The 27,895-nt window shown below is 37.2% G+C and overlaps 1 protein-coding gene across 8 annotated transcripts in view; it reads left to right on the top strand.

Annotated features, from left to right (window-relative positions):
* RGS22 (regulator of G protein signaling 22) overlaps positions 1-27,895 on the top strand; it is a 65,790-nt gene that overhangs the window by 817 nt on the left and 37,078 nt on the right. For 5 of the 8 annotated variants that reach the window (XR_014953443.1, XR_014953442.1, XM_085573898.1 and 2 more), the window contains exons 3-16: positions 2,542-2,604; positions 5,951-6,070; positions 11,098-11,319; positions 15,122-15,207; positions 17,089-17,269; positions 18,121-18,292; positions 19,281-19,544; positions 19,657-19,894; positions 20,455-20,616; positions 21,517-21,688; positions 23,327-23,403; positions 23,912-24,017; positions 25,880-26,005; positions 27,591-27,692. Coding sequence is in view for 6 of the 8 variants with exons in the window: in XM_085573898.1 (XP_085430024.1) it covers positions 2,542-2,604; positions 5,951-6,070; positions 11,098-11,319; positions 15,122-15,207; positions 17,089-17,269; positions 18,121-18,292; positions 19,281-19,544; positions 19,657-19,894; positions 20,455-20,616; positions 21,517-21,688; positions 23,327-23,403; positions 23,912-24,017; positions 25,880-26,005; positions 27,591-27,692 (2,091 nt within the window). In the remaining 2 variants the exon portion in view is untranslated. Of the gene's footprint in view, positions 1-2,541; positions 2,605-5,950; positions 6,071-6,096; positions 6,568-11,097; positions 11,320-15,121; positions 15,208-17,088; positions 17,270-18,120; positions 18,293-19,280; positions 19,545-19,656; positions 19,895-20,454; positions 20,617-21,516; positions 21,689-23,326; positions 23,404-23,911; positions 24,018-25,879; positions 26,006-27,590; positions 27,693-27,895 lie in introns of those variants that run through there. The other 3 variants (XM_021529426.4, XM_085573899.1, XM_085573901.1) reach the window with 3 other exon arrangements.

Below are 27,895 nucleotides of genomic sequence, written 5' to 3'. Positions count from 1 at the left end.
AGTATGGAGCCAAAAAAGAAAAAAAAAAAAATTTTGGAAACCATTGTCTGTTTTCCCATTTCTTTTTTGCAAGTATAGATTACTGAACAATTTCTTAAAATTTTGTCAGATAAAATACTTAGTTTGAAAATAATTAGAAAAAAACATAACAGGAAGCTATGGAGAATGAAGATGGAAATGAAAGTGTATTACGATGAAGCCATAGGATGAAGGAAAATTATTAGGATGAAGGAAACAAACAACTGAAAGATTCAACATGACAGGTTTAACAATCTCCTTACTTTACCTTTTTTGCTTTTTGTTCATAGCTCATTGTAGTATTTCACTGATGTTTTTCTTCTTGTTTGAGAGGTATATATGTTTGTCTGCTACCTCATAAGAAATGACATGTTTACTGCTGCAGTTCAGGTGATGTTTGCCTATTCCCTGCTTTGGATGCCTTTGTAACTTAGTGCCTTTTGGGCATTTACTGTGTATTTTAAAGTATAAATGTGTTTATATTGCTTTTGGGAATCTCTAGGTACTGTTTTATTTATAGTGTTTATTACCATAGACAGAACCAACAAAAGCACAAGTTTTGGACCAATTTAGAACACCTTAGCCTTCAGTTGCAATTCTAAGGCTTTTTCTAGTCCTAATTTAGACTGTGCTGCAGGAGAAATGACATGGAAAGAAATGAAACCGAATGCTTTCTGGCACACAAATCTAATCTGTAGTATTGTACATGCAACTCCCTAACCTATAATGTGCACATAAGAAAGTGCAACTGACTTCAAAGGCTGTCTGCAAAATCTGTCCAAAAACCAGAGGAAAGTATATAATATGTAGATGCAGTAAGTAATAATGCACACATTAATAAAATCATAAGCATTTTATCTATTAAACAACCACTGTGTTTACATTTCTTGCTGTTTTATGGGGCTACAGAGAATTATGTCCTTGGGAAATTAAAAACATGTTACCTGCATATTCCTAAAGAGCTTATACTTCAGCCAGTAAGAAATTAATTGTTTTAATAAGTCATATGAAACAATAAAATATTTTCACCGTGTATTATCATATCTAGACCTATCTCGAGATTCATCCTTGTCAGTGTCAAACCAAACATGAGGCTGACTATAGCTTGTTTCTAATTAATTTTCCTAATTGTGTTAACACTTGCAGAATTGATATTCATGGATTTGATTGCCTATTGACATTAGTAAGAGGATTGTCTGTTGATTTCAAAATGGGTTAGACATGTTGGTAAATTCCTCTATTTAAGCAGTGCCCAAACATCTCTAGGTCCATGGCACTACAATTGCATTGGACCACGGGCCTGTGATACGAATAAGGCATGAGAGCCTTGCTTTCAGCACTGGCAGCATTTTCTAGGAATGAGCTTGGGCTACCTTGCCTGTGCTGTATTAGTCACCACAGCAACCACAAGTGCTAAGGAATAAATGCTGGCAGACTAGGGCCAGACAAACACCATCAGGTCTAGTCCTGACTTGTCATGCATGTTATCTCAGATTTCTTCCTTATCTGAGCACAAGCTATCTGTATTTAGGTTAGACCACTGGGGTATGGATCAAGATACTGCTTGCCTATACCCTGTGCATAACCTCTCTTTAATGCTATTCCTCATTAGTACAATTCAGTGCTATCAACTTGAGAAAGAGAAAAGAGATTTGTGTTGCAACACCTTTGCTGCTATTGGCAAATACATTAAATTTAAGCTCATTCTCCTTGCCTTGCAAGGCTGAAATTACAGAATATTCAGGAAAATAAAACTAGTAAAAATTATTTGTCTTCATTATACTGAAGACACATATCTGAAGACCAGTGGAATAATGTTCTAGTTTTACCCTCTGTTGAATTGAAATGGGATGGTGGAGATACTGAGTCAATAAAAGTAAGACTTGGAGCCATACTTTTGGATTTGTCAACAGCAAAACAGTTTTTGTGTCATGCTAGCAGGGTTTAAAATGCAGGCATCAGAAAGTATACAAAAACACCTGCAGATGAAATCTTCACTTCTGATGAGGACAATAGGAAGCCACCCAGTTCTATCAGATTCAAAGTATGGCATGCACTGCTTGCTTGCTGAGTAAAAATATAGGTTAGTGTACTCCCTTTTAGTCCCCAAATATCCCCAAGCAGCAGTGTGAGAGCAGAAGGTGGCCCTGGTGAAATATTACACTCTCCTTCTTCCCAAGTGCAAGAGAGAAAGGTACAATGTGGGGAATTTCTAGACTGTTAGCTTATGCACATTTTTTTCAAAAGTTTCAACATCTAGAAGCTGTTTGGTTGATGGCTTTATCTGTAAATTCATTGGCAAAGGATTCACCTTCATATGTGCATTTTAAATTGCTAGGGACCTTGGCAGTGTGCAATGGCTAGAATGTAACAGTGATGCAATGACTGTATTCTCAAAAATGGGAAATAATATTTTGCAAAATCTTCCATGTCATATCAAAAAATATTGTTTGAAGCAATAGTACATTTAAATATTAGTGCAGATTATTACAAGCTGTGCTTTGTGGTTTTATCTCTCTATAGGAAGAATGCTTAGCCACAGATGATATGCTTGTGGATTTCTTTAATGAATTTTTGAGTCTTCCGGTAAGTACTTTACAGAAATTCCTTGCAAAATACAAGAAACACCTTACTAAGATTAAGAATAACTTCATCCAACTTGGAAAATGTTATGTTTTGCCATATATCTGTACTTTAATCATAGCAGCCTGTACTGCTCAGTGCTATTATCAGTAAGAATAGCCCAGTTATCTGGACTTCTGGGGACAGATGTTCTCTTGCTAATTTACAGAATCACAAATGGGTCATGTTGGAAGGGAGCACAGAGGGTCATCTGGTCCAACCTCCCTGCTCAAGCAGGCTCATCCCAGAACACGTGGCACAGGATTGTGTCCAGATGGTTCTTGACTATCTCCAGTGAGGGGGGCCCCACCATCTCTCTGGGCAGCCTGTTCCAGTGCTCAGTCACCCACACAGTAAAGGAGTTCTTCCTTGTGTTCAGGTGGAGTTTTCTGTGCCCATTGCCTTTTGTCCTATTGCTCAGCACCACTGAGCAGAGCCTGGCATCATCCTCCCTTAATTTATTGATAGACATTGATAAGGGCTCCTCTTATTTGTCTCTTCTTGAGGCTGAATGTGCCCAGCTCCTTCAGCTTTTCCTCATAACAGAGTTGCTCCAGTCCCTTAACCACTTTCGTAACCGTCTCCTGGATTGCTCAAGGAGCTCCATGTTTCCTGTGTACTGAAGAGCCCTTGACCTGCTGGCAGTCTTCTTCCTAATGTACACCATGCCTTCTTGGCCACAGGCCACACTGCTGCCTCATGGAAAGCTCGTTGTCCACCAAGATCCCTAGATTGTTTATGTATTTAAACTTACATAATTAATAATTTATGTATTTAAATAACAGTGCACTAAAATAATAGGAATAGGAAATGAAAAAGACATAAATACTTTCTTAAAAGGTGTCCACTTCTATTACAGTGTCACATCATGACGACTTAAATGTTTGTCCTTTTACAGTTTTCTGGCAATGTATTCAGTGATTAATTAACATTTTAGCTTAGGAAACAACTCTTTCTCCTCATGGTTCAGAAGGTTTTGAAGTTGGTACTTCCCTCCTCTTCCTCTCCCTCTCCCATTTGCAGCCAGAAGGATGCAGTCTTACACTGTATTCTGTGTGCTGGTCCAGTTATAGTTAGACCATCAATTAGACCTACAGTTAGACCTTGTATTTAACCAGTTCTCCTGTATTTTGCTCCTTTTCCCTATCAACTAGCTAGCTCTCCACACTCTGTTGGGAGTCACATGTACAGTCCTGCACCTTCAATATGGCAACCTCATCCACATCTTAGTAGTCTTGGCCCTGATGCCTTACACTCAAATTCCTTGTCAGGTGGCACAGACCTTTCCACAGGATCACTTGTGGCTCCCACCTGATGTGCCACAGAGTTGTCCCACAGCCTGTTCCCTTCCTAAGGCACTGCAGTCCATCAGGCTACACTACAAGAACTTATATCCATTATAGCTTGCTTGGTAGGAGCCACTGGCAGCATTAGAGAGAGCAGATATTTCTTGGACCTCAAAGGAGCTACAAAGTGGCTTTGTGAAGTCATTAATGAAAAAAATTCAGTTGTGATTCATAACTGAGTGATTTGGCTTACTTAATTGAACCAGACATAGCTGTCTAAGACACATCATAGATTTGTGTAAATGTACACAACATGGAAATTGCAGTACTAAGGATGGTAGAATGCGCTCCTCATTCTAATTTTTAATCCTAAAAGAGAATCTGGAAGTATTAACTCTATGTTAGAGTGTGAGTTTTGTGCACAACATTGATACTGACTTCTTCCAGGAGCTCAGTCTTTACATGCTTTCACCACACTGCAAGATTCCAAAGAGTAGACAAAGCTAGAGAGACAGATTATACAAAACGTGTGGTAAGGGGGCTGTTTTTTTTCTTTCCTCAACACCTCAACTCCACCAATCCCTGCCCCACAGCTGCCTTAGGGTATCTGCTTAAATCCAAGCCTAAGTACTTAGGTTTTAAATCCCGGCCTCCTTCCATATGCTGGATTGTTCTTAGCATAGGAATACAATCCCCCATGCCTTTGCTTCTTATTTGGAAACAATGCTTCAAGTTTTCTCCAAATTGCAGAGGATGAAGAGGGTAAGAAGTTCAGCCTTTTTAGTCTCTTGATCTCCTTGGACATACACAAATTTCAGGATATCCGTTAGAGGCCAAAATTCTCCTTGGCTTCAGAGGACTCCTCAGCCCACAGTCCTGGTGCACTCAGCAGCTCTGGACTGCAGCAATTGTCCAGGCACTCCTGACGACTCTGGAAGCCCACAGAAAATAGTTCACAGTCACTCCTGAGTAAACACCGTTCTATGCTGGTAATCTTGGTAGGTTTCTAAGATGATGCATGGTCTCTCTTCCACATATTTACATATCTTCATGAGAACAGATGCTCTATTAGCTATTTTTAACTGTAATGTTCTCATAATTGGTTTTATTTTTTCTTTGATCTTTTCCTAAGGATTTATCCTCTTCAGGATTAAGTTTTGTTAATGCCTTGAGTTCTGTGGTTTGAATACCTTACATTCCCAATTTCCCTCTCCTTCTCAGAAGGTTTCTACTGAAACGGTGCATTGAAATTTCCATTGCTTTATTCTTGTTGTGCTTATACACTGTTGCCTGGGAACAGTATTACCCAGGTGTGCTAGTAGTTAGGCAACAAGTTAAACTGAAAATATTGTGAGACTTGATACAAGAAATGAGGGGGACCATATGCTTATTTTAAGGGACTGCTTCTGCACTGATTTATAATGCACCATTAGCATATGGAAAAATTGTATCACTGGGGACTTGCTGTAACAGCAGCAGGTTTTTAATGTGGTTTTCTTTTTGCTTTGATTTGCAGTGTATCCCTTAAATGATCCTCTTGTTACAATGACATTCAATGTAATCTGACATAAATATCTAGGTACTCCCAAAGAGCTATATACTGTAATAAAGTGTAATTTACAGAAAGTATTTCTGAAATACATAATACAAAAAACCTCAGGAGGGCACTTGTTGCCAGTAGTACAGTGATTTCACAGTAGCAGAAACCAATTACATGACACACAAATGAGTTACACCTTCCTTAGTAACTAATGTAAAAGGAAAGATTTAAGAGAAACATTGGCCTGGACACATTTCCAGTTCTAGAAGTTTAGGCTAGAATTTGAATCTCTAATTCATGTATTAAAAACATCCAAGGATATGTTTAGTCAGGAATGAAAATTCAGAAGTCAGAAATTGTCATCCAGCTCAGTGTTGGAGGCAAGCACAGTAATAATAATCAGCTTTTTTCTCCTGCGCTCTGCAAGCTGCTTGCTACTTACTCCATCCCAAGTCCATACTGGGTCTTACCTGTCATTTTCCAGTTACCAGTGATCCTGAGGAAGGCACACACCTCCTCTTTGCAACCTCAAGGAGTTGCACTAGAGACAAAAGTGCTACCTGCTGCTTCTATTGATGCACATTCAGGAGATGACAATTTGGTGGTGAGTCCCTGGTTTTTGATTTCCCTTGCAGCAGAAATATTCTAAGTGACCGTAATTTTATCAACTTTAGATTTCAGGAATATTTCTTTGAAACATTGTTCTCACTGTAAAAGCTCTTCTCCAGGTAGTCTGTGGTCCTGCATTTGATGCAGGTGATGATTCTGGAAACAGTTGAAGCCCAAATAATAAAGCTCAGGTTGGTCTTTCTGAAGACCAAATGATCCTGAAAATCTAGTGCTGTCACAAAACCTAGTGCTGTCACTTTTGCTTGATCTGAGTAACAGATTACAGAAAGAGCAGAAAGCAAAAAAGCAATCCACTCTGCTGCACAGTTCAGGCCCTTCACAGCTTTGAAGATAACTTTGAATAATTCCATGCATCAAATCATCAATTCAAGGCATCAGTGCATGCTCATTAGTGTCCTCTTGTCTTTTCCAGGTGTGAGGAGGGAGGCTGCAGTTGCCAATACAACCTCCCTTAAAAAGGCTTTGACAGAAGTAAGGCCCTCCATGCATGTTACATTGAGTTTTACCTAGGACTAAAACTTGCATCATGTCTTTGACATTGAAGGAAGCAAACAAAGCATTCCTGATTACATTCCTTATTAATAGTATGTTTACTCTAAATGTTCTTCACTCCTAATTAGATTGTGATATGTGATTATGACTTCTATCTTACTCATCAACAGAAGGGAAATCCTGGACTCATGAAAGTCAATGGGAGATTCGGCACTTACCAAGTGTCATGTGAATTTTTCCAGACACTTCATAGAGCTGCTCAAATTCTTTTCTGGTGTGGACTCTCACTGACATTTATTTATGACATACATATATCCTTCTTAAGGAGGTTTTGGCAATGCTCCTGGATGAGATCTGTATTCACTCCCACCCTTAACCTAAGAAGCAGCCAAGCTGTGGTCATTCTCTTTCTCTTGAGATCAAACTACATTATTTGGGTCTGGGATGTGAGCATATTTACACATTTGTTAATTGTATCCAAAGTTGAGTGTATCTGAAAACTGTTAAGACAGAGAACAGTAAGATTTATATGTCTGATATCCTGGCAACATGGTGATGGATGCTGTTTTGGTTTCTGTTATGGGAGGACTGAGAGAAATTTGTCTTCCCTTCAGTTAAGTGTATAACTTCAGGTTTCAGAATTATGTATTCTGTTTATTTTTCAGCTGAAAACATATTCAATATGTATTTGAAAGCTAAGAAATTTCTTTGCTGTCAAAAAAGTACATGCATTTATTTGTTTATTTAATAGTATTGCTGTACCACAGTCTGAAAACAGCTTTTTGTTATTTGTTCAGAGATTTTTTTCTGAGGCTAAGATTACTACATTGAATTACATTGGTCATACTGGCTTGGGAGGAGAACTTCCTGCAAGTGAAACAGTTTGCAAAGTCTGTAGACTTCTTATTTGTTGGTATTCTCAAGTCCTTGATCTTATTTATTGTGCTACATTGACAATGTATGAATCCCAAGCTTCAAGGCTCCTGCCAAGCCCAATTTATTTTTTCTTAACATCTTGAGGTATAATTTCTCTGCAGATTTCCCTTCCTATCTTCAAAGCACCAAAAATTGGCTCAAGCTAAAGAGAATGGTATACTTAGTCTTTGGTTAGTGTATTTTACTTGTCTGTGAAAAGACAAAAGCACTTGCCAAATGTGGGGTAAGAAAGATATTTCTTAGATTATTATCTTATATTAGATTGGCATGGATAATTTTTCCCCTTTCCTTTACAGTGTAGATGATCATCTACTCCTTAACATAGGTGTCTTCACCAAAGAGATTCCTCATTATTGCAATGATGGAATGTTGGTGGTGCCATGAGCCTCTCTCATTGTCCTGAAAAGTGTTTCAGGATTTTACAGTATGTTACTTCCATTGGAAAGGTTTTAAGTTTGCTAAAGGATACTTTTGTATCAACAATTTGTTGGTACTTTTCTTTTTTTTTTTTTTTTTTTTTTGTGGCTTGTAATGTGTGAGAATGGTTAAATTGAGTGTTTTGCCCTAAAGTTCTTCAGATACTGAAAGGAAAATGGGTTGACTGATCATCTCTCCTGTGTGGTAACTGGGAAAATGTTTCCTACAACAAATCAGATTCTGGGGGTGGTTTTTTGTGTGTTCCCATTTGATTTTTCTCATAACATTGTCACTTTTATTTTTGGGGTGGTGAAAGGTTAAGAAGATTAGGAATTACCTCTTCTTTTATTATGCTTATAAAAACATTCTGATTTATCATTCTAAATTTTTTGAGTAAACAAGCTTCTCCAGAAAGGCTTAAATTATTCCAAAATGCTTTTGTATGATAGCTGAAGAGATGCTCTTTTGGGAATTTGGAATTTGTACAGAATTATAGATTACTGTCTGGAAGAGTCTTAGAGGAGGTCTGTAGTGTGGCTTCCTTCTCAAAGCAAAGTCAGTGCTTTACTTGCTTGGCACTTTCTGCAGTTGGTCTTGAAAACCTCCAACAGCAGATTCCACTCTGGACAGCCTATTCCAGTGCTAATCATCCCAAAATCACCTGTTTTCTTATAATCCAGTTGAGACCTCTATTGTTTCAGTGTGTGACAAGGGATCTCTTGTCCTCCCACCATACACCTCCATAAAAAGCCCGCTTTTATGTTTTATGTTTTGATGGACTTGATCAAATATGTGAATATCCTTCTTGTACAGGGGCCCCAAAACTGGATGCAGTATTCCAGATGCATCCTTACTGGTGTCAAGTCTACTGGCTAATCTCTGAGAGAAGTATGCATGCCTTTTGATGTCCCTGGGGATGAGTAACTACATGCAAACCCCAAAAGTCTGAACTAGAACCCCCTTTTTTAGTCAAATATGTAGTGTATGAAGTTTAAATCTTCCTATCCGGTCAGTGTATGTTCTTTTGTTCTATTAGTATATTTATCTTATAAATGATTGGCAGTCAGACCCCAAAACAGCAATACACTTTACATTTTAAAAATTGTCACTAGCATCCATTTCACTACATTAAAATTGCCATAGTTTTCTGTTCAGCTAAATAGAATGTGTATCAAAAAGCCCTAGATCTAGAGTAAGTTACAAATTATTAAATAAAACTAGATATATGTGCTAAACTAATACTGTATTGCTTAGTTTTCAATTTGAAAAATATGAAACTAAGACAATCTCATAATATCTAATCAGAAAGCCCTTTATTATGAAATTTGAATTTTGTTTGCTTTTTTTTTCCCATAAGCAAGAGCATTTCAAATCCTAAGAGATTTAAGTGCTTTGATTCTTAGTATACTTTCTTCAGTTTCTTTTTTTAAAACATGAAGGAATGTAAAAGGAAGAAAACATTAAGGTTGCACAGTCACTTAAAGCTGGTAGCAGCACAAATTAGGTTTGAAAGTAAATGAAGTGTGCACATAGCAAACTGGAAGGAGGTCTGCATGTAGGGAAATCTACTACACATTAAAGGTTTGTTAGATGTTGTTTGGTACATCTGGAAAAAAACCCACTAAAAACTGCAGAGTACCCTGGAGAAAATTATTGCCAAAAGAGGCAGAAGGTGTCAGAGAACAAAAACCAATCCATGATTTCAGCTGAAGTTAAGTAACTGAACAGACTCATGCAATTCAATGCATGGCCCTGAGCAGTGATGTCTGATGTCAGAGGCACTGATCGTACACTTAATGCTCTCACATGCTGTGTGCTTTGCCAGGCTGAGCCTCTACAGTGAGACATTATGGGATAAGTAGGGAATGCTGAAAAAACATGTTGCAGCCACATGGTTCAATTTTGGGCATTGTTCTACAAGACACTGATCAACAAGGAGGCTTCAAACAGAAGCAACAAAATAAATGACACTAATATCATTACTTTGGGTTTATACAGGTGTGGAGAAGAATCAAATTGTTCTGTAGTATATTTCTATGTTATATGTAGCATGTATTTAACATATTTAGAATGTATATGAGTTATGTCTGTGTGCATATACGTGATATATGAAAAAGTTCAAGGCAATTAAAAATACAGTACTTGAACAAATAAAATATTCTTATTAAATGCAGGAGAACGACAACTGTGCAAACACCAGGTGAGATCCTTTCTGGAAAAAAAACCAAAATAAGTTTTGGCGCTGGGTTTAGGTGTGGCCTTGTCGTCTGAGTGCAGAGATGCTTATATACCCTATATAATATAGAGTATATAATGCACATAAGTTCTATATAATCTCCTATTCATAACTGTCATGGGTATCCTCTATGACTTCTGTAAAATCTATCCATATTTTTCTCTTCATTTCAAGTAAGAGAATTTTAAAGATAGTCTTTTAGGGAAATACCTGATACCAGAGCTTTAAATATGAAAGATGGCTCTGTTTTACTGTGTACACTTGCAGTGTGGTTTTGTGAGTTTACAAAAGTCACATTTGCATGGACAAACTTGGAGTTTAGTCCATCTCCTCTATTATACAGTATTTGACTGAACTAGTGATGTATAATAAAATTTGCTACAGGACAAAGGTTTTGGTAGTTGTTTGACCTATAGTAACAGTATGGGAACAAACCTTTCCTACATATGAAGATCTTCAGATTCATTCTCAATCACAATAAATCTCACATTTAAAAGGTCAGTTTCATTGCTAATATTTTCATGCCTTGATTGTTGATAATAACAAATGGGAGAATAATACTGTAGATCTGATCCTGTAGGTGAGTACTTCTCTGTAAGACAGTCACTAAGTCACAGTTAATTATATATGCCTGATTTCAATGTACTGCATCAGTTACATGTGAAAAAGAATGGTCTGTGATCTAGAATTAATTAAATTCTTGATAATTAAGTATTGGTGAGATAAAAAGGTAGGAATGCTTTGGAAACCTATACAGCAAAAACAAGAATGCAGAAAAATTACTATTTCAGGCCCCAAGACAAAGAAGCCTCATAATGCAATTTTCTATTCTTTAGGATGCCTCTATATGATAAAAAGTAATTTGTTAAATGACAGTTGCCTTATTACAGTACCATAAACTTATCTAACTTCTTTTGTAGACCTTTGCCCAGCAAGTGAAGTTTAACTCTGATGTTGGAGCTTTTGAAGTAGTTAATTATACCCCACGATGCCTGGAAAGCCAGCCGAAAAAAATTCTACATGATCAAAAACCTCCAAGCCCCATTTATGATGTTCTAAGCAAAGAAAAGAATGATGGGCAGCTCTCCAAAATGTACAGTGCTTCTTCAACCTTCAGTATTGATCCAAATTACAACACTATGGTAAGCATCTTATACCCTGAGTTTATATTTAGATCTTACTGTAGAGATACTGGCAATAGTTATTGTTGTGTTTGGCTTGGTAGCTTGGGAAAAATGTTAATTTATGTTAGGAAAATATAATGATGGGCCAAATTATGCCCTGTAATGCACATGTGTCTAGCAGACAAGTGAATGGAATTACAGATGCACATCCTGTAGCACAGAATTTTGAAGATTCTGTAGGGCAGGGTTTAGCTGTGTGGTCTGAATACTCTTTAATATTAAAAGAAAAAATATTATGACAACAGTTACTTTACTAGTGATCCCTGGAATGTGCAAATTGACTGAAACTAATGCAGCTCAGTCTTTCCTTATTAATTAATTTCCTTGTGTGGCTATGAGCTCATCTGTGGTCTGGCAACACATAAGTCTCTCTTCCATTAATTCCTAAAGGATTTACATGGTTAGCATCAATTGGAATGGCCAGAAAAAATAATCTTTGGCAAGAAAAGAGCTAAATTAATGGAAAGATGGATTGGAATTTAGAAAAAAAAACCCAAAAAATTCCAAAAAACCAAACCAAAACAAAACAAAAAAAAAAAAAACTGGCTTCAGGCTTGCTTAGACAATATCAGTTTTGGTATTCTTACCTGCCTACTTCCAGGGCCATCTTCAGCACCAAATCAGGCAGGTTAAAATCAGCAGCTGAAGCATCTTACACAGCTGGTACAATACCAGTCAGTGTAATTGGATGTGGGATTTTACCTTTAGACAACAGGTTTCAAGAACTAAAAAGGTATTTCACTGGGATGCTTTGTTTATTTCTTTCTTTCTTATTTTGCATGGATGTGACTGATGCGTCTTCATTTCATTTTATTCAAGGCCAGTCTAAAGTCTTGCTCCATTTTTTGCAGTGCCTGCTCAAAATTATGTCATGGCTGGAAAGTGGAGAGCAGAGCAGGGAGTTGTAACAGACCAGCTTTTCCCAGTATAAGATTAATGATTTTCAGAAAAGAAAACAGTGTTGAGAGGTCAAAAGGCAATGATGTTTAACAAAATTATACTAATGTGATATTGCAATTATCTGCATTTAAACTGGACAAATAATACAAAAGGACAAGGCTCACAGACATCCCTACCATGTTAAATAGTAACAATTACTTTGCTTGAGAGCACAAAAGCAGAAGAACTGTTACTGATTTCTTATTTGCTCTCAGTATTAAACTGAGGAAATGATGTGTGTTTGTACAAGTGTGGCTTACATTGCTCTCTGGGCTAAACTCCCATTACCACCACTGTGGATGGCCTTTCTTGAGCAATTCACAGCCATTTCACTATTATCTTCTTCTTGCATGTGGTCTGGAGAAACAGGGCTTCAGTATTATTTAAGATTTCATTTCTTTCCCTGGGATAGTTTCCATAGATAGGAAGCATTATAGTCTTTTGAAGAACAATATGCCTCAATACCTTTCTTCTTTTGGGGCAAAAGGGTGATATTTCTTATTTTTGATTCCTCCTTTACTTGATGGGTAACATAGATGCCTCATCCAGTTCAGCTTGGCATCTCAAGTCTGAGCTGGAGCAAAATGGCCTGTGAAACAGCTTGCCCCAAACGGTTACTGCAACTACACAAGGTGAAAGGAGTCAGCTCCATTCATTGAGCTACCGTGACTGCACCAGGAGAAGCTACCCTAGATCAACTCTATCAAGTAGTTCTGCTCTAATTAAGTAGGATTTGATCTTTCAGTTGTCAGGTGATCATGCTGTCTGCTTTGCTTTGGCTGCCTTCACATGAACTAAAGAGATTGACAGTTGTTTTTACATATTACATTGATTACAAAAAGTCACCTTGAGTGGTCATCCTGGCAGGTTACTTGTGAAAAGGAGTTATGACTGTTAAATCCTAGTAGGCCTTTCAGGCTATGGCCTGAATTTAAACACATCTTGGCTAAGAAATACATGCAGTGGTATTTTTCCTTTATTTTCCTTTATTTTACTTCTCTCTCAGATTGTTACAAATTTACAGATAACCAAAAGTTCTCTTCATGTGTGTTTGCGTGTTTGCATGTTTGCAAATCAATGATATGGAAGTAAATATCTTCTAATTCATAGTCAATATCAATGATGTGAAATACATTGATAAAAAAATCTGTGGACTTGTGTAGAATTGATCACAACTATGGAAAGAAACTGGCTGACATCCCACATACCTTACTTCAGTGAAACCCCAGTTCAGCAAAGCACTTAAGTATGTTTTTAACTTTAATCAAGGGAAGTTAAACACATGCTTAAACTTAAACATGTGCTAAAAGCTTTGCTGGATTGGGTCCTAGCAAGGTCTAAGGCTGATTGGGTGAGAAAACTAACCAAGGTAACAAACCCCATCAGATTAAATGTAGCATCTTTCTCTGGGGATGGGGAAAGAATAAAAATTTTTTCCTTCTGATATGACATATAATTTTGTGTACCAGCCATGTACAGACGTGAGCATGTTATGAATCATTCAGATAAAAAACTGGGCTGTAAGTCAGTAAATGCATAAATATTAAATGCCAAAATAAAGAAACTATCTTCTGTATTTCAGAAAACCTTGTCAATTGCCAAGAAGAAGCATACACTGTGTCATTGGGAGTAATTAGTCTCCATCTCCACAAATTACATTGTATGAGCCACTGCCAACATAAGCTTTCCATATTTTGAAATATTTTCTTCTCTCTAAATGAAACCACCCACTTTCTGAGTAATTCAGACTTTTTTAATCCCCTACAGATATGTATGAGGCAGAAATAACCCTTGCCCTGAATGGAATATTAGCTCACGGAAAGAAAATTCAAGCTGTGATCTACATAAATTGATTACCTGATATAACAAGTAGTATCCATCCTTGCCGAAACTTCACCTGTTTTTATGGACAAGGGTAGTTACTGCATTCTTCAAAATAATTAGTCTCACTTCAGTAAAAGAAAAAATGCACCTCAGATGAATAAAATAGACCATCCCCTAAGAGTGGAAAAAGTACACTATTAAAAAAAAATTACTAGGAAGGGCTGTATGTAATTTCTAAGGGAAGCAAGTATGGGTCATTGTGGCCATAGTCAGAGATCTTTCTCTTGCTTCATTGGAACTAGCTGTCTCTGTGTAACTTGCTGCTCAACGTTTCCCTTTCAACCCCCAAACTACTCCTTGTAAGCACTTCTCTTTCTGCTTCAATGAGGCACTGAGGCTTAGACTGTCTGAGCAGAAATTTCTTGTGGTCCCAGGTCATTACACACGTGGGTTTCCAATATGAGTATTACTGTGTACAGTGCTGTTTTGCAGTGATCCAACATAAACGCATGAGAAGTGGTAACTAATTGGATTTCGATTTGTTTGATTTTGGTTTAAATATCCACAGTTTTCCCATTCTGAAAATACAACTTAATTTAAGGTTCCTTACTCTTCAAATTCTTGAGGAAAAATAATAGCTATTATTTATAAAATGTGAAGTCAGAAAGTAGCAGTTTCCTATTGCAGAAAATTTTTGTGCATCTAACTCACATTTGAAATTGTACAGTAAAAGAATGATTCATACACACATTATTTTTGAAGAAAAAACATTCATTATTTGTTACAAAAGTCAAACTATTAATAGGTGAAATTAGGTTTCGACCTTTTCAGCTTTTAATAGGAAAGTATTTTTTCCAGCATAAAGATGATGTTCACTCTGTATTTATTTTCCTGAACCAATGCTTCTGTAGAAGGGGGATGTAGAGAATCAGTTATGTGGCAAGTAAGTCAAGAAAGTCAAGAATACTGCAAAAATTTGGCATTTCTTTTTTAATAGCAACTCGATCAAGAACAAGCAGTTGAGTGGATTAAGAAAGAAAGGCTTCCAGCATTTCTAGAAAGTGACTGTTACTTTGAATACAGGTATTGCAATCCTTTATGCTGTCTTTCAGTTATAAATTTGTATATTTTCCTCTTTCATTTAATTAATCTTGGTAGTATTCTTAAAGTGGTTTTGCCCTCCACTTGTCCTGTTTTCTTTATTGTAATATTTTAGTGACCTGGATAAAGTTAGTGACTTTTTTCACTCATCATGCTGTAATTTTCCTTGACCATGAATTACATTCTATACTACACCAATACGAAGAGAGTAAGAATGGGATTTACTGATTTCCAAATCTCTGTTCCTCAGAGAGGTCATGGTAGCAATGCATCTTTTACTAATCAATATGTAAGCCATATAAGTAGAAGTTACAAGTCTATGAAATTAATTTGGAAAAAAACAGCAAGTGTTTTTATTTCAATTATTAATTTTGTGTCTTTGGGGCCTCTGTCAGACTTTAGCAAAGTTCTCTGTGGGATGCCATGGCATAGCTGGATGATTTGCTGTTAGAAACTTGCAGTATTTTTCCAGATGTCCATTCACCAGATGTTCAGGAGATCTAGTGTGCATTTTTTGAAGGACCTACTTCTATATTCTTTAAGGCTGTGTCTAGATGCAGATGATTGTAGCATGTTTTAGGGATCCAAAAGGAGAGGCAGCCTGGAAGTATGGTTCACAAAACTCAGATTTGCTGATTGTAATGCCAGAGTGGTTACTGGGGTATAGACTTATATATATATATAAATACAGTTAAACATTTTAAAACGTTTTTTTTATTTTCAATAACCTGGAGACTGTACTTCAGTTCAAGGGGGAGAAGTGTGCAAAGAACATGCAAACTGTGAGAGTGCTGAATTATACCTTTGTTAACAGCCTGCTTTACCCATATCTGGGCCTCATGAAACAATAACTTTGATCTTCCGCTATAGCAAACTGTTTGATCAAGAAGAGTTACCAAGAGAATTGCATAAAACCAACTTTAAGGATGTATCTAATTTCAACTGACATCAGTAGTTTAATCTGCTTTCCTAAATCAGAATCAAGATAAGTTCAGATGCTAAAAGGGAAACTTGTGTTTAAAGAGGAACACACTCTAACCCTAGAAATAAATCCTATTTGACCTCCAATAGTGGGCACAAATAAAACAGACTATTCACTTGGTTGTAGGCTCAAGTGTAGGCTTCATCTTCCCTTCACATGTGACTTGGTTGGCTTTGTACTTCTTTCTAACTTAACTAAGTTCTCCCAGTTCTTGGGGCCAGAGCATTCTCACTGTTGTCATGTGGTTCTAAGATTGCCTTTCCTGAACACTGTGGGGTTCACACCAACACAAAGTAGCACTGGAGAACTGTTCAGTACTATGGAATCCCCTTAGATCAGCCAGCTGAACACAAGAGTGCCAGCTATCTTGTAATCAGCTTCAAGTTCCATCAGTGCTGTGGCATTCCTGCTGGAAGATTGCTTCTGTTAGGAACCAGAGGTGTAGTATCTGCTAGTGATACAGGACTTCTGCAGTCTGGGAGAATAGTTCAATTTTAGTGAACAAAATGTTCAAGGGAATCTTGGCAGGGCTTGGAACTGCAGAGATACGTGCAAAATCATCCTGAAAGAAGCCATTTGTTACTGGTAAAGCTTGGTAATGCAAGCAGGGCACTATGTGTGTGCTGGTGAGCTGTGCAGTGGCACTACTGGTATTTACAGATGTGACTGTAGGTGAAGGCTGAAATTATACCTAGCTGGACTCAGTGGGTCCCTTCCAAATAATTCCATTGTTCTATGAAGAAAGTAGATCATTAAGTTCTCTGTAGCCAATTTTTTTAGATAGATGATTTTTTTAAATTGCCATTTTTGTGGGGAAACCAACTGTTTCTCTGAATAAAAGCTAAAATTAATTATTTTCTTGTCTTAACATTTAATTTCAGATTAGCTAAATTGATATCACAGGTAGAATGGAGCAAGACTGGCATTAATTTCATTATAGATAATGACTATTCTCCCTGGATAAGGATAAGGAAACAAAGGCCAAGTTCTCCCCATCCTGAGGAGGATGACTCTTCACTGACTTCATTGACTATGAAGGAGTTCTATGTATCACTTGGCGAGGTAAAATAAACACATTTAGTGGGTGTAGCATCAAGATAGATTGAATGAATTGGATAGAATTATTGTAACTGGGGTCACAACCTCATGGGACAACTGACTCTTGAATAACCTAGTCTAGTGCCAGGGGGTTGGAAACAGATGATCTTCGAGGTCCCTTTTAACCTAAACCATTTTCTCTGATTCTCTAAATAGCTTTTATATTCAAAGTTGTTTGTACTATAGAGGAAAGTCGATGAATTGTAATATGTAGTAGAATGCAGTGATCCCTGATGGGAAGAATGGTGTCTGAACTCCAATGATTTCAGAAGGCTAATTAATTATTTCATTATACTATATTACACTGTACATTTATTACACTATATTACACTATCATTAACTACCTTACTAGAAAACCCGTGACTCTCTCCTGAGAGTCCTGACAGACACATGGATCCAATTGGTCAATGAATCCAAAACACCATCACCAGAATCCAGTCAAGCAATCACCTTGGGTAAACCATCTCCATACCGCATTCCACATGGGCACAAACAGGGGAGCAGTGAATGAGATAAGAATTGTTTTGATTCTCTTTTCTCTGCTTCTCTCACAGCTTCTTGTGGGAGAAATCCTGAGAAAGCTAAGTCTCTTTCTGTTCAGGGGGTATCTGAATACCACAGTAATATAACTTAAACAGAAGCTCAACTCATATGAGTATGCTCAGCTACTGTCACACAGCTCTCTGCCTTGGGAACTATCCATACAGAAATCTACAAAGACTGCACAGAATTCCTATGGACAGTAAGCTGTGGTTCTCAGAAATTCTGCAATAAACAGAGAAATTTTAATTGTTCTATGAAACTTCTTTTCCCAGGCTACAGTTTCTCAGGTAAAGGATTGGTTTACCTTGGCAAAACAAGGTGATTCTGTGAAAACTACAGATTCATATACACATCCTGTAGCTTCTAGTAAAATTCAAGATACTCAGCATTTGCCTGGGCAGCATAAAAGAGATGAATTATTACCTGGAAAAGGTCCCCTTCTGGGTAAGTAACAAGGGTTACTTAATCCTATAGTTAAGTAACAAGGGTTAACAGGGTAACACTGTAGTTTGTAACACAGCTCAGACTAGCTGGAAAGGCTAAGGAATTGTTGCTAACTCCACTTGTTACCTTCTGAGTATCACATGGCATCTAGGGCTTCATACAGGCATTTCTTTCCATAGCTATATTAAGTGAAAGTTTGAGCTAGTTGCCAAGTAATTTTGTGATAGTAGTAGTTTCTTTTCGTACACATCTCTGTCTCATAGAAATCGGTAAGTTTCAGTTGAGTTGTTCTGAGTTTTTCTGGGGGAGAGGCATTAATGTATTTTGAAAGACTTTCTTGTCTGAACTCTTTGGGTATTTGATAGCATATGATGTGTTTCAGCATCTTCTTATGGTATTTATGTTGGGCACTTAAAGATCTTCTGGCTGCCAATTTTTATGAATCTTGTAAGATGTAATCATTTGGATCCTGTCTATCTTCAAATTTATTTGAAATTGTTTGGCAAGTTCCGGAGTTTCTGGGGGAGAACATACAGATGCGCATATGGACATAAACCTCATTGCACAGCCTTGCTTTTTACACAGTAGCAAGGAAGAGGAGCCTCGGCTTGTATGTTAGGAACTTGCTCTCTCTCCATTCTCAGAAATGTATCTCTCTCCCTAATTACCTCAGGTCCTGAGAAATTATTCTCTATGTTTAATTTCACAGCCCTTTGTTAAGAGGCTGTGATTTTTCACTGTCAAGTCAAAACAAGTGAAATAGGTTAAAATTAAGAAAAAATATTTTAAATCATAGTGATTTTTATGTTAATATCAACACATTTTGCCACATATAGTTAGGAAATTATGTAATTGCAGAACAGGAAATCTCTGCCATATTCCTAATCCAAGTGTCTGTCTGTGACAGCGGCCAGCACTGGTTAGATGTGGTTTATTTTCAGAGGAAGTTGAAAGGAATGCCACAAAGAAAGTTTCCTTTCCCCTTCAGGGACAGCATCTGCAAAAGCTGATGTTACCAGTGAGAGATCCAGAAAGGCTGAGGAGGGCTGCTCTGTGGCCATTGCTGAAGCTCCTTCCCACACACATTCAAGAGTTTATCTAGACCCAAAATGGCACAGTGCAGCAGCAGAAGAAGATGAACAGGGAAGCACGACTTTTCAGACAGCAGAAGAATTCACATCAGCATCCTCTCAAATTTCAACGAAGGAACCCATTTCAGAGCTGACCCTCCAGCCACCTGCTGACATTGAAAGTAATGTGGAGTTCCACAAAACAGCCTGAAGTGTTTATACACAGGTTAGCAAATAATGAATTGCTCATGGTACTACAATCACTCTTTAACCAAAGTTCTTCTCCACTTACAGCCTTGGACTCCAAGGAAGGTGTCAGAAAACAAGGAAGCTTAAGTCCAAGTTCTGAAAGTGTTGGGCCAGACAGCAGGGCTGCCTGGTGTATTAGTCACGGGACGTACGACACTGGCAACCGACATGAGTTTGAAAGATTCAAGAAGTTCATTAAAGGAACACTTGGGGAGAGGTACTGGTGGCTCTGGATGGATATTGAAAGACTAAAGGCTCTTAAGAACACTACAAGGCAACAAAGGTACTTCCCATTATTTAACAGTTACTCCCATTGTTTTAATACTTGTAACCTAGATAGATCGATGCAGGTTTTGAGATTTCAGAGTACATTGTAATGTCTGAATAAACAGACAATTAAATGTGTGTCCTGACAAGGTTTTGAATGACTCTGCTGAAGCTGATAAAACTCTTTTTGCTGACTTATGTTTGCAAGGCTTACATGAAGTCAGAATCATATTATTAAGGCTGTGTTAGAAAGAGATTTGGAAAACAGATAACAACAGGGAAAAACTAAAGAATAGAAGAAATTAAATTCACAAGTAGTACATCAGTACGATAAACTCCTTTAATGAAAGATCCTGCAGGATTCAGATAGTCTATTCTACAGCACTATACATTTTGTCTTATACAGAACCTGTCTCTAATTTGTGGAAAAAATATTTTGGCTTCTGCCACTTGCCATTAAAAACATGTTGCATGGCAGCAGTTTAAGCAATAGGATAAACTGTTAACCAATAGGATAAAACAGTCAGTTCTGCACAGCATTTGATACATGCTTATGTGACTTTTTTTTGACTGCAGGCAACTCAGTAAGATGAAAAAACTGTACCTGCTGAGCAGTGGAGACTATTTCCTCAGTTCAGAAGTCTTGCTCAGACTTGAGCTACTGCATGGAGATCAGTGGAATATAATGCATTTAAGACAGATTCAGCCTGAAGTAGTGAAACCACTTCTTCTTTACTGGTACGAAAAAATGGATATGAAATAAAATTCTATTGTTTAATAAACATCCATTTTCTTTAATAAACCTCTTATTTAATGTCACTTATCCCATTGCAATTATTAGAAGCAATGTCACTGTAAGTACTAGCACATTAATTTTTGTCTGAGCCTAAACTATAATCTGCTGAGAAGCCTGGTAGATCTGCCTTAATGAGCCCTTGTCATTTTTCTACCAGAGAATCTGAGGTACTTTGTGGATCTCTGCCTTGGGTAATGTTCAATTAAAGTTTAGTCTGCAGGACAGGGAAGGTCCTCCAGGCAAAGGAGGTTAATTCTGTCCTAACCTGTTCCCCATACTACCCTTCCCAAGTTCTGAGGATGCTCTGTGTATATGCCTTCATGGGATTTAAGCCTGAGACTTTACTGTTCAATGCCTGTCATACAAAATGGCTTTTACATATTAACAGCTAAGTGAGGATATAAATTCTAACCTATTTCCAAAATATGGGCTAAATTTTTGAAGGTGTTCTCTCCTCCCCAAGGGCATTAATCAAATTCCAGGCATAAACCTGGAATTGTGGATCCTCACATGACTTGTGGTCTCTGTCCTGGCCTCCAATCCTTTCCTATGGTCTGCTGTAGGATGGATGGGGTATATCTTCCTGCAGACTGATAGAAGGGCAACTGTTTGTAATGGTGCAGAATTTCCAAACTAAGTTTACTTATGTGTAGTTTGGTTTTAGATTTGGAAGCATGCAGTGCCTAAACATACCTTTGACACTGACTGATTTTTAATCCTAGATGCATATAGCACCATATCTTGGTACAGTAAACAACATAACTGGAAAAAAAAAATGAAGCTAAATAGCCCCGTGTTTCATTACTTTGGAAAGTTCTACTTATTAGCTGTTTTCTCCCTAGGGGTCCCAGATTTTGTGTCACTCATTCAACAGCAATAGATGCTGCCAGTGCAAAACTGAAGTTCTGGCACACATGTCAAGAGAGACCAAGAGTGGACATTGATCCTTTCCCACAAATAGTATCATTGTTGCCATTGACCCAAAAGTCTGACATACCACCTTCCCTTCTTCAGGTAAGTAGGATCACAACATTGGAAAACAAAGCTTTTTCCTGTCAAAAATAATGACAAAACTCCTTTAATTCAATGGAACAAGAACAAGGTCTTTTAGGAAACATTTAGCAAGCTGGTATATTGAAGATGGTTACATATAAAAATGCAATAAAATTTCATTATACTTCATACAAAAAGGTGCTATAAACTCAGTCAAATTATCTTCTCAGTTACACTTTGACTATTTCCTAAGTCCTTTGGATAAATATTTTAGCTGGTAGTTCTCAGAGCTGCAAAATGAAGTCTCTAGCAATGCAGCTTCATCACTCAGCCTTGTCTTAATCCAGAATAATTCTTACAACTTCACTGTGGTTAACCTGGATCTGTTCCTCATGTCTGTAAAAATGGCAGAGTTCTGCTTATTTTCTATCACTACAGCACTTCAATCAGCTACACATGGTTTTTTGCTTTCCACAGAGGGCTGTGAGCAACTCAACAGACCTTTACAGACCTTTTCACAGTATGTAGTTTTCAGGTGGCCAGTTCAGTTTTGTCTCTTTTCTTCCTTGAAAGCCTGAGTGTGAGAAGTAACTGCAATAAAACTGACAGGTTTTCATCAGTACAGTGTTAAGCCTCAGGATACATGGTACTTGGAGAATGTGGATTGAAACTGTGGTTCCAGTATCAAGAACTGTATAGGCTATGCCACAGATTTGTCAGCACACACCTCTGTTACTTTAGGTTGGATAGGTTGGAGCTACAGTCACTTCCTATGAAATCTGATTTGTGGAGATAATGGATGAAAACAGTGGGACAGATTTCCTATTTAGAATAAACTGGATTCAGAAGCTATGTTCCTGTTGGTCATGGCAGAAATGGGAGCAAGAAGCACCTGTGTCTTACAGTGACCAGTTCACAAGGTGTGCTAATGAGCCAGGACTAACTGCAAGTTTTCCAGTCCCTGTTGAATTTGACACAAATTAGGACCTGGTGCCATGAACATCACAGAGTTACTAGATGGCCCGTTTCTTGCTCTTATATTTTTTTTCCTATGATTACTTTGGACTTTTGAATCTTCTAATTACACTGTGCTTGCAAGAGCTTAGAAAAAGCAGCAGCTCTGGGTGAATTTCTGAGGGCACTCTGAATGCAAGTGGCATCTCCAAAAGGTCAGAGCATGATTTTGTTCAAAATAATAAATGATGGTGTGGCAGAATGAATGACCTCTTTCTTTCCCAGTCTGAGTGATTGTATGTATCTTACAGTGAGCTGACTTAAGATAATCGTAAAGTTTCGCAAAGTATGTTCACATGCTCTTCACCTGACATCCTCTGTAGTTCTCTACAATGTGCTTGTAGCATATTTCCACCTGTTAAAAATGCATTTTCTAAGATGTAGTGGTTATTAAGGTATGCTGAAAATTCTTGAAAAATATTCAGAAATTTTTGTAACTTGCCATTTTACATATTGAGATTGACAAGGAAGAATACTCCTGGAAACCCTTGACTGTTTCTGACCAGTCAATGAGAACACATTAAGAAAACACAAAGCTGGAAGAATAATCCACCTTCCTTGTTTTTCTGTAATGTCTTTTACAAAAGTAGAACAAACTCACCAACAACTTTATTAAAACTAGCTAAACCAAATTTCTCTTTGAAGAGATCATCAAGATTGCCACCTAATCTCATAGGGAGTCAGATTCTACAAAGGGATGATACTTCTGGTAGTAGAATGTGGTAAGTACTAAAGTCCCTTGTTTATCTTTCTGCGCAGCAATATACCTCAAATATTTGTGAAAGTATTTGAGATTCTACTGTTTTCATTAATACTTTTCTATAATACAATTATCTGCTTAGTGAAGTACAGTTATGGTACAAATTTGCATGGAGAATTCCTCCCTGGCTGATCAGTTTCTCTCTTGTTTAAGCCTCAATACAAAAAATTTATTTCCCCAAATACAAGTGTTTTCTCTTATATAATAGTCGATATTCTACACATTCATATTCTTTTAACTGGTCTCAAATGCTAACCCTCAGAATTGTGCTGTGGCAATGATTTCCACAGGGCAATATGAAAAAGGTATTCTACATTTTTTTTATTAAAATTCAAACTCTCTGTATTTTTCCCTCTACTATTCACTATATCATTACACCAGTTTTTCCCCCCTTCTTATTTATTTATTCTATAAGCAGCCCTAGATTTTTCTTAAATATATATTGAAAATTTTTTTTGTTTGTGATCCAGGCCAATGTCAGCGGGCATGCACATGATTCATAGCTTAGCTCTGGATGGGACCAAAGACTCAGAATACCAGGGTCATAGAAAGTACACCTATGCTGAGCTTCTCCACGTGAGTATGGCTTGAAAAGATTAGTTGTCTTGAATAATGGGTTAAAACACTTTATTCTGCAGTATGAAGTAGTCAATAATGGCGAGAACTTGGTTTAATTTTATGAATGTCAATGCTTTATGCAGAGGTATCACTAGAATGTCAGCATTTTTTCTGTTGTATCTGTCACCTATTGGATAGGAAATCATGGCAAACACAGAGGTTTTTTTCACTAGAAAGTGTTGATCTTCTCCGTAGCGACAATGTGTTCAGTAGGCTATGATGGAAAACTCTCTGGATAAATGCTTCAGTGGAATCATTGCCTAGGAAAGTATATTAGACTTACTTTTAGTGAAAACTGAATCTGCCTTAGAAAGTCATTAAAATTATAACATTCATAGAGGAAAATTATTTGTTTGTACACTCCCTCTTTATTGCTTGTGTACTTCATTCTTTTCTTTGTTGAATTATTGCCTGCTAAGCAGGTCTTCAGTCAAGCAAACCTCAGGAGGGACAGGCTGCACAGATTAGCCTTTTCTCAATAACTGTTAAAATGCTGACAAATCAAACATATGAGATGTCAACATCTGGCAATCTGAAATATATCCAAAACCTTTCTTGTTTGTGGAATGGTCTCAAAACAGCCTGCTCTTTCATGGAGGTATTGATACCCATAGTCTTATGACTGAAGGGAAAAAAGTTAAGAAATCTGGGCCCACTCACATGTGCATGGGTTTGCTGAGCACTTGAGCACATTCTTGTTTGATTTTGCACTTCAAAATCACACTTTATTTATTACTTCACTGCAATCATTTTACTTGGTTGTTTTTGACAGTTAAAAAAAGGTTAGTCTTTGCAATCATAGGATATTTGCAGTTAGGAATGTATATTCAGCAAAAGTTCACACCATGAACTATTAGTTTTTACATTGTATGCAATTTTCCTCTTACTGACAGAAGAAAATATCATATATTTACACTGGTTAGGCTGGAACCTACAGTCAAGACCTCACAATTTGCCATCACAAATACAATGTGAAGGGGAATGCAGGATTCATAGTTTAACTTCATACTGGGGAGGGAGATCTTCCTACTCTGCTTCAAAAGTCTAGTTTCCTCCTCCCCTTCTCCGTCCTTGTTACTAGTTGGAGACAAGCTGATTGCCAGCCACCACACTCATCTGCTTCCACTTCTGCTATCAGAGACAGCAAATCAGCCATAATTTCTCTCTTGTGATCATCAGAAGCTAATTTACTTACAGAAACCTCTTCTGGCTTCTCTGTGAGCATTGACAAAATGGATGTATTCTTCCTCAAATGCTCTAGGAGCTAGCTGTGGTAATGAGCATGGATTTCCAGCTCGCTCAATTGCTCATGATTTTGTTGCTCATGTCAGTAGTGTAACCCCAGAAGATGTATCTTTTGTTCCATAACAGTTAAATGTTTTGAATCTTGATCAAATAACCACCTCCTAACTTCTCTTAATGCAAAACACAGTAGCCTGAGCTGAGACAATCCTTGACAGCTAACTGATGTCATTGAGTATCGCTGGAATTCCCCAGAGCTAAACACATAATGACAGAATTAAGGCCAGGTTCATTTTTCTGTTTTAAGTATTGAGGAACCACCTAAGGGATGCTACGATCACTTAGCTTCTCTGCATGTCTTCAGTCATCAGATTTATTCCATTGGATGTGAATATTTAGTGGGAAAATGGTGTGGAGGGCTATGATCAATTGCATATGTAGTAGAAAATGGAGTCTACTTCCTTGGGATGAAGATACTAATTGAACATGCTTCTTGGCCCTCCATTGCAATGTAGTGACATTTGAAAATAATGAAAGCCTGTTATTCCTTGCTGTGTAACTATGTTTTATTTGTCCAGGGAAAAAGTGTTGCTGGTAGTGTTGTCTTCAGGGGATCAGAAATTGAAAGCATGCTGCAGTCTCTTTATTTGGAGAACAGAGCAGGCTACTACTTCACACAATTCTGTGAGAAGTCAGGGAATAAGGTATGAATATTTTCCTACTCTGTGATAATTTAGTCCACATTGACTGAATGCCAAGTTATAGAGGGCAGCCAGACTAAAAAAAAAAAAAAAAGAAATGAAGAAAGAAAGATTGATGACTGGATGAATTATTACTTGTGAGACTTCAATCCTTCAACAACAATAAACTGTTCATGTATATATGCAAACTAATGACAGGTCTTAACCAAGCTGTCAGATTCTTACTGTCTCAAACCTATTGGAATTCTTATTGTACCATCAGGGATAAAAAAAAAAAGGCTAATAATTTTTAAAAGTTAACCTTTAACTTGGCAGAAAAGAATAAGATCTTACCCACAAAATAAATTTTTAAAAGTATGGGAAATCTGCTGTGTTATTACTCCTGATAATCTGATTTCGTCTTACTTTTTGGATGTCCAAAATCACCAATATTTTTAAATTGCTCTTATGCTTCCATGAATCTCCTTATATTTCTGAGAAATAACAGTATTTCTTCTATGTATTCAGCAGATCTATCATTCATTGCTGGGTGTAAATTGAGGATTGATTTGGAACAATTTATGAATATTGAGTTAGTGTTTATTGGCTTTGCAGAAAAATTGAATCTTTAGGGGAGGTTTGAATGCAATCAAGATGGACATCTGTCTCACCACTAGCCCAAGCCAGAATCCAGCAGCAGTAGCTAGAAATGCCTCTGGCTTCTAGAAGGCAAGATCCAATATTTCCAAAGCTAAATACCTGCAGCTAAAAATATTAAATGTGTATAGAAAGAAATCTAAATGAAAGAAACTTATTTTTCCTTGGAAGATATGCAACCACCCATGTGTCTCTAGCTTTTCCAGTTGCCAGGCTCCTTTCAAAATTATTTGCTCAAAGTTTTTTCTTCATCTGTGAAGCCTATTTCACTCATGTTCTAGGTCTGGAAGGCTATAGTTTGTGGAAGAAAGTTCCCTACCCCTACCTTTTTGGAATGCATACTTCATTGGTTCATGATGGGGATTTCAGGGTATTTTTAAGGTCTAAACCCCGTAAACACATGATTAAAATGAATGGAGGACTTGGGGAATGATCTAGACTTCTTCTGAAAGATCTTTTGGTCTTTGGTTGAATTTATGAAATGAGGCCAAGACTGTGGGTCCCAGAAATGCATGTAATAAAAATGTAATGCTAATCCCAGTACAATATGTCAAGTACACAGTATTTCAGTATTTAATGATTTTGTTTTTTTGTTGCAAAATGCTATTTTGCCATAGCACAAACTCTGCATGTCCATTATCACCATCTCTTCTTTAGCACTGGCTTTATGCCACTGAAATGTGGTTGCTCTTCAAATCTTAAACTACAGTGTTAATGATTTTAATGGCCAATTATGCATAAAGGATACAATAAAAGATAGAATATCACTGTGATGATGCTATAAAATGTGTTGTTCTTCTGCCAGTATGCAACAGAAGATTAAATCCATGTTAAATTGAGCTTGATTTATGGTGACCCCAAGAAGCTAAATAATTACTTGCATTGGAAAGTAATTTTTTTATAAAACTGTGATATTTGGGTAGCAATAACCTACAATATTTTTCATCTCCAGTTGTGGAAGAACTGTGTGTACTTTTGGTTCGACCTACAGGCTTATCATCAGCTTTTTTACCAAGAAACCCTTCAGCCTTTTCAAATACGCCAGCAAGCTCAAGTAAGTTGTAAAAAATGTGGTTTTCTTTCAAAAATACATTTATTCATTCCCTTCACAAATGCATTTGTTCTGTATAAAGACTGAAAAGAAGATAGAAAATAGAAAAGTTTCCAGAACTTGACAACCCACACCAAAGTAAATCTGTGTTGTGGGCAGTAAAAGAAGCTCTTTGGATAGTTTCCATGGAATTTCTTGATTCAAAC

The sequence above is a fragment of the Lonchura striata genome, chromosome 2 (assembly GCF_050655825.1).
Source record: "Lonchura striata isolate lonStrDom1 chromosome 2, ASM5065582v1, whole genome shotgun sequence".
Classification (NCBI taxonomy): Eukaryota; Metazoa; Chordata; class Aves; order Passeriformes; family Estrildidae; genus Lonchura; species Lonchura striata.
This window is presented reverse-complemented; position numbering and strand designations above follow the sequence as displayed.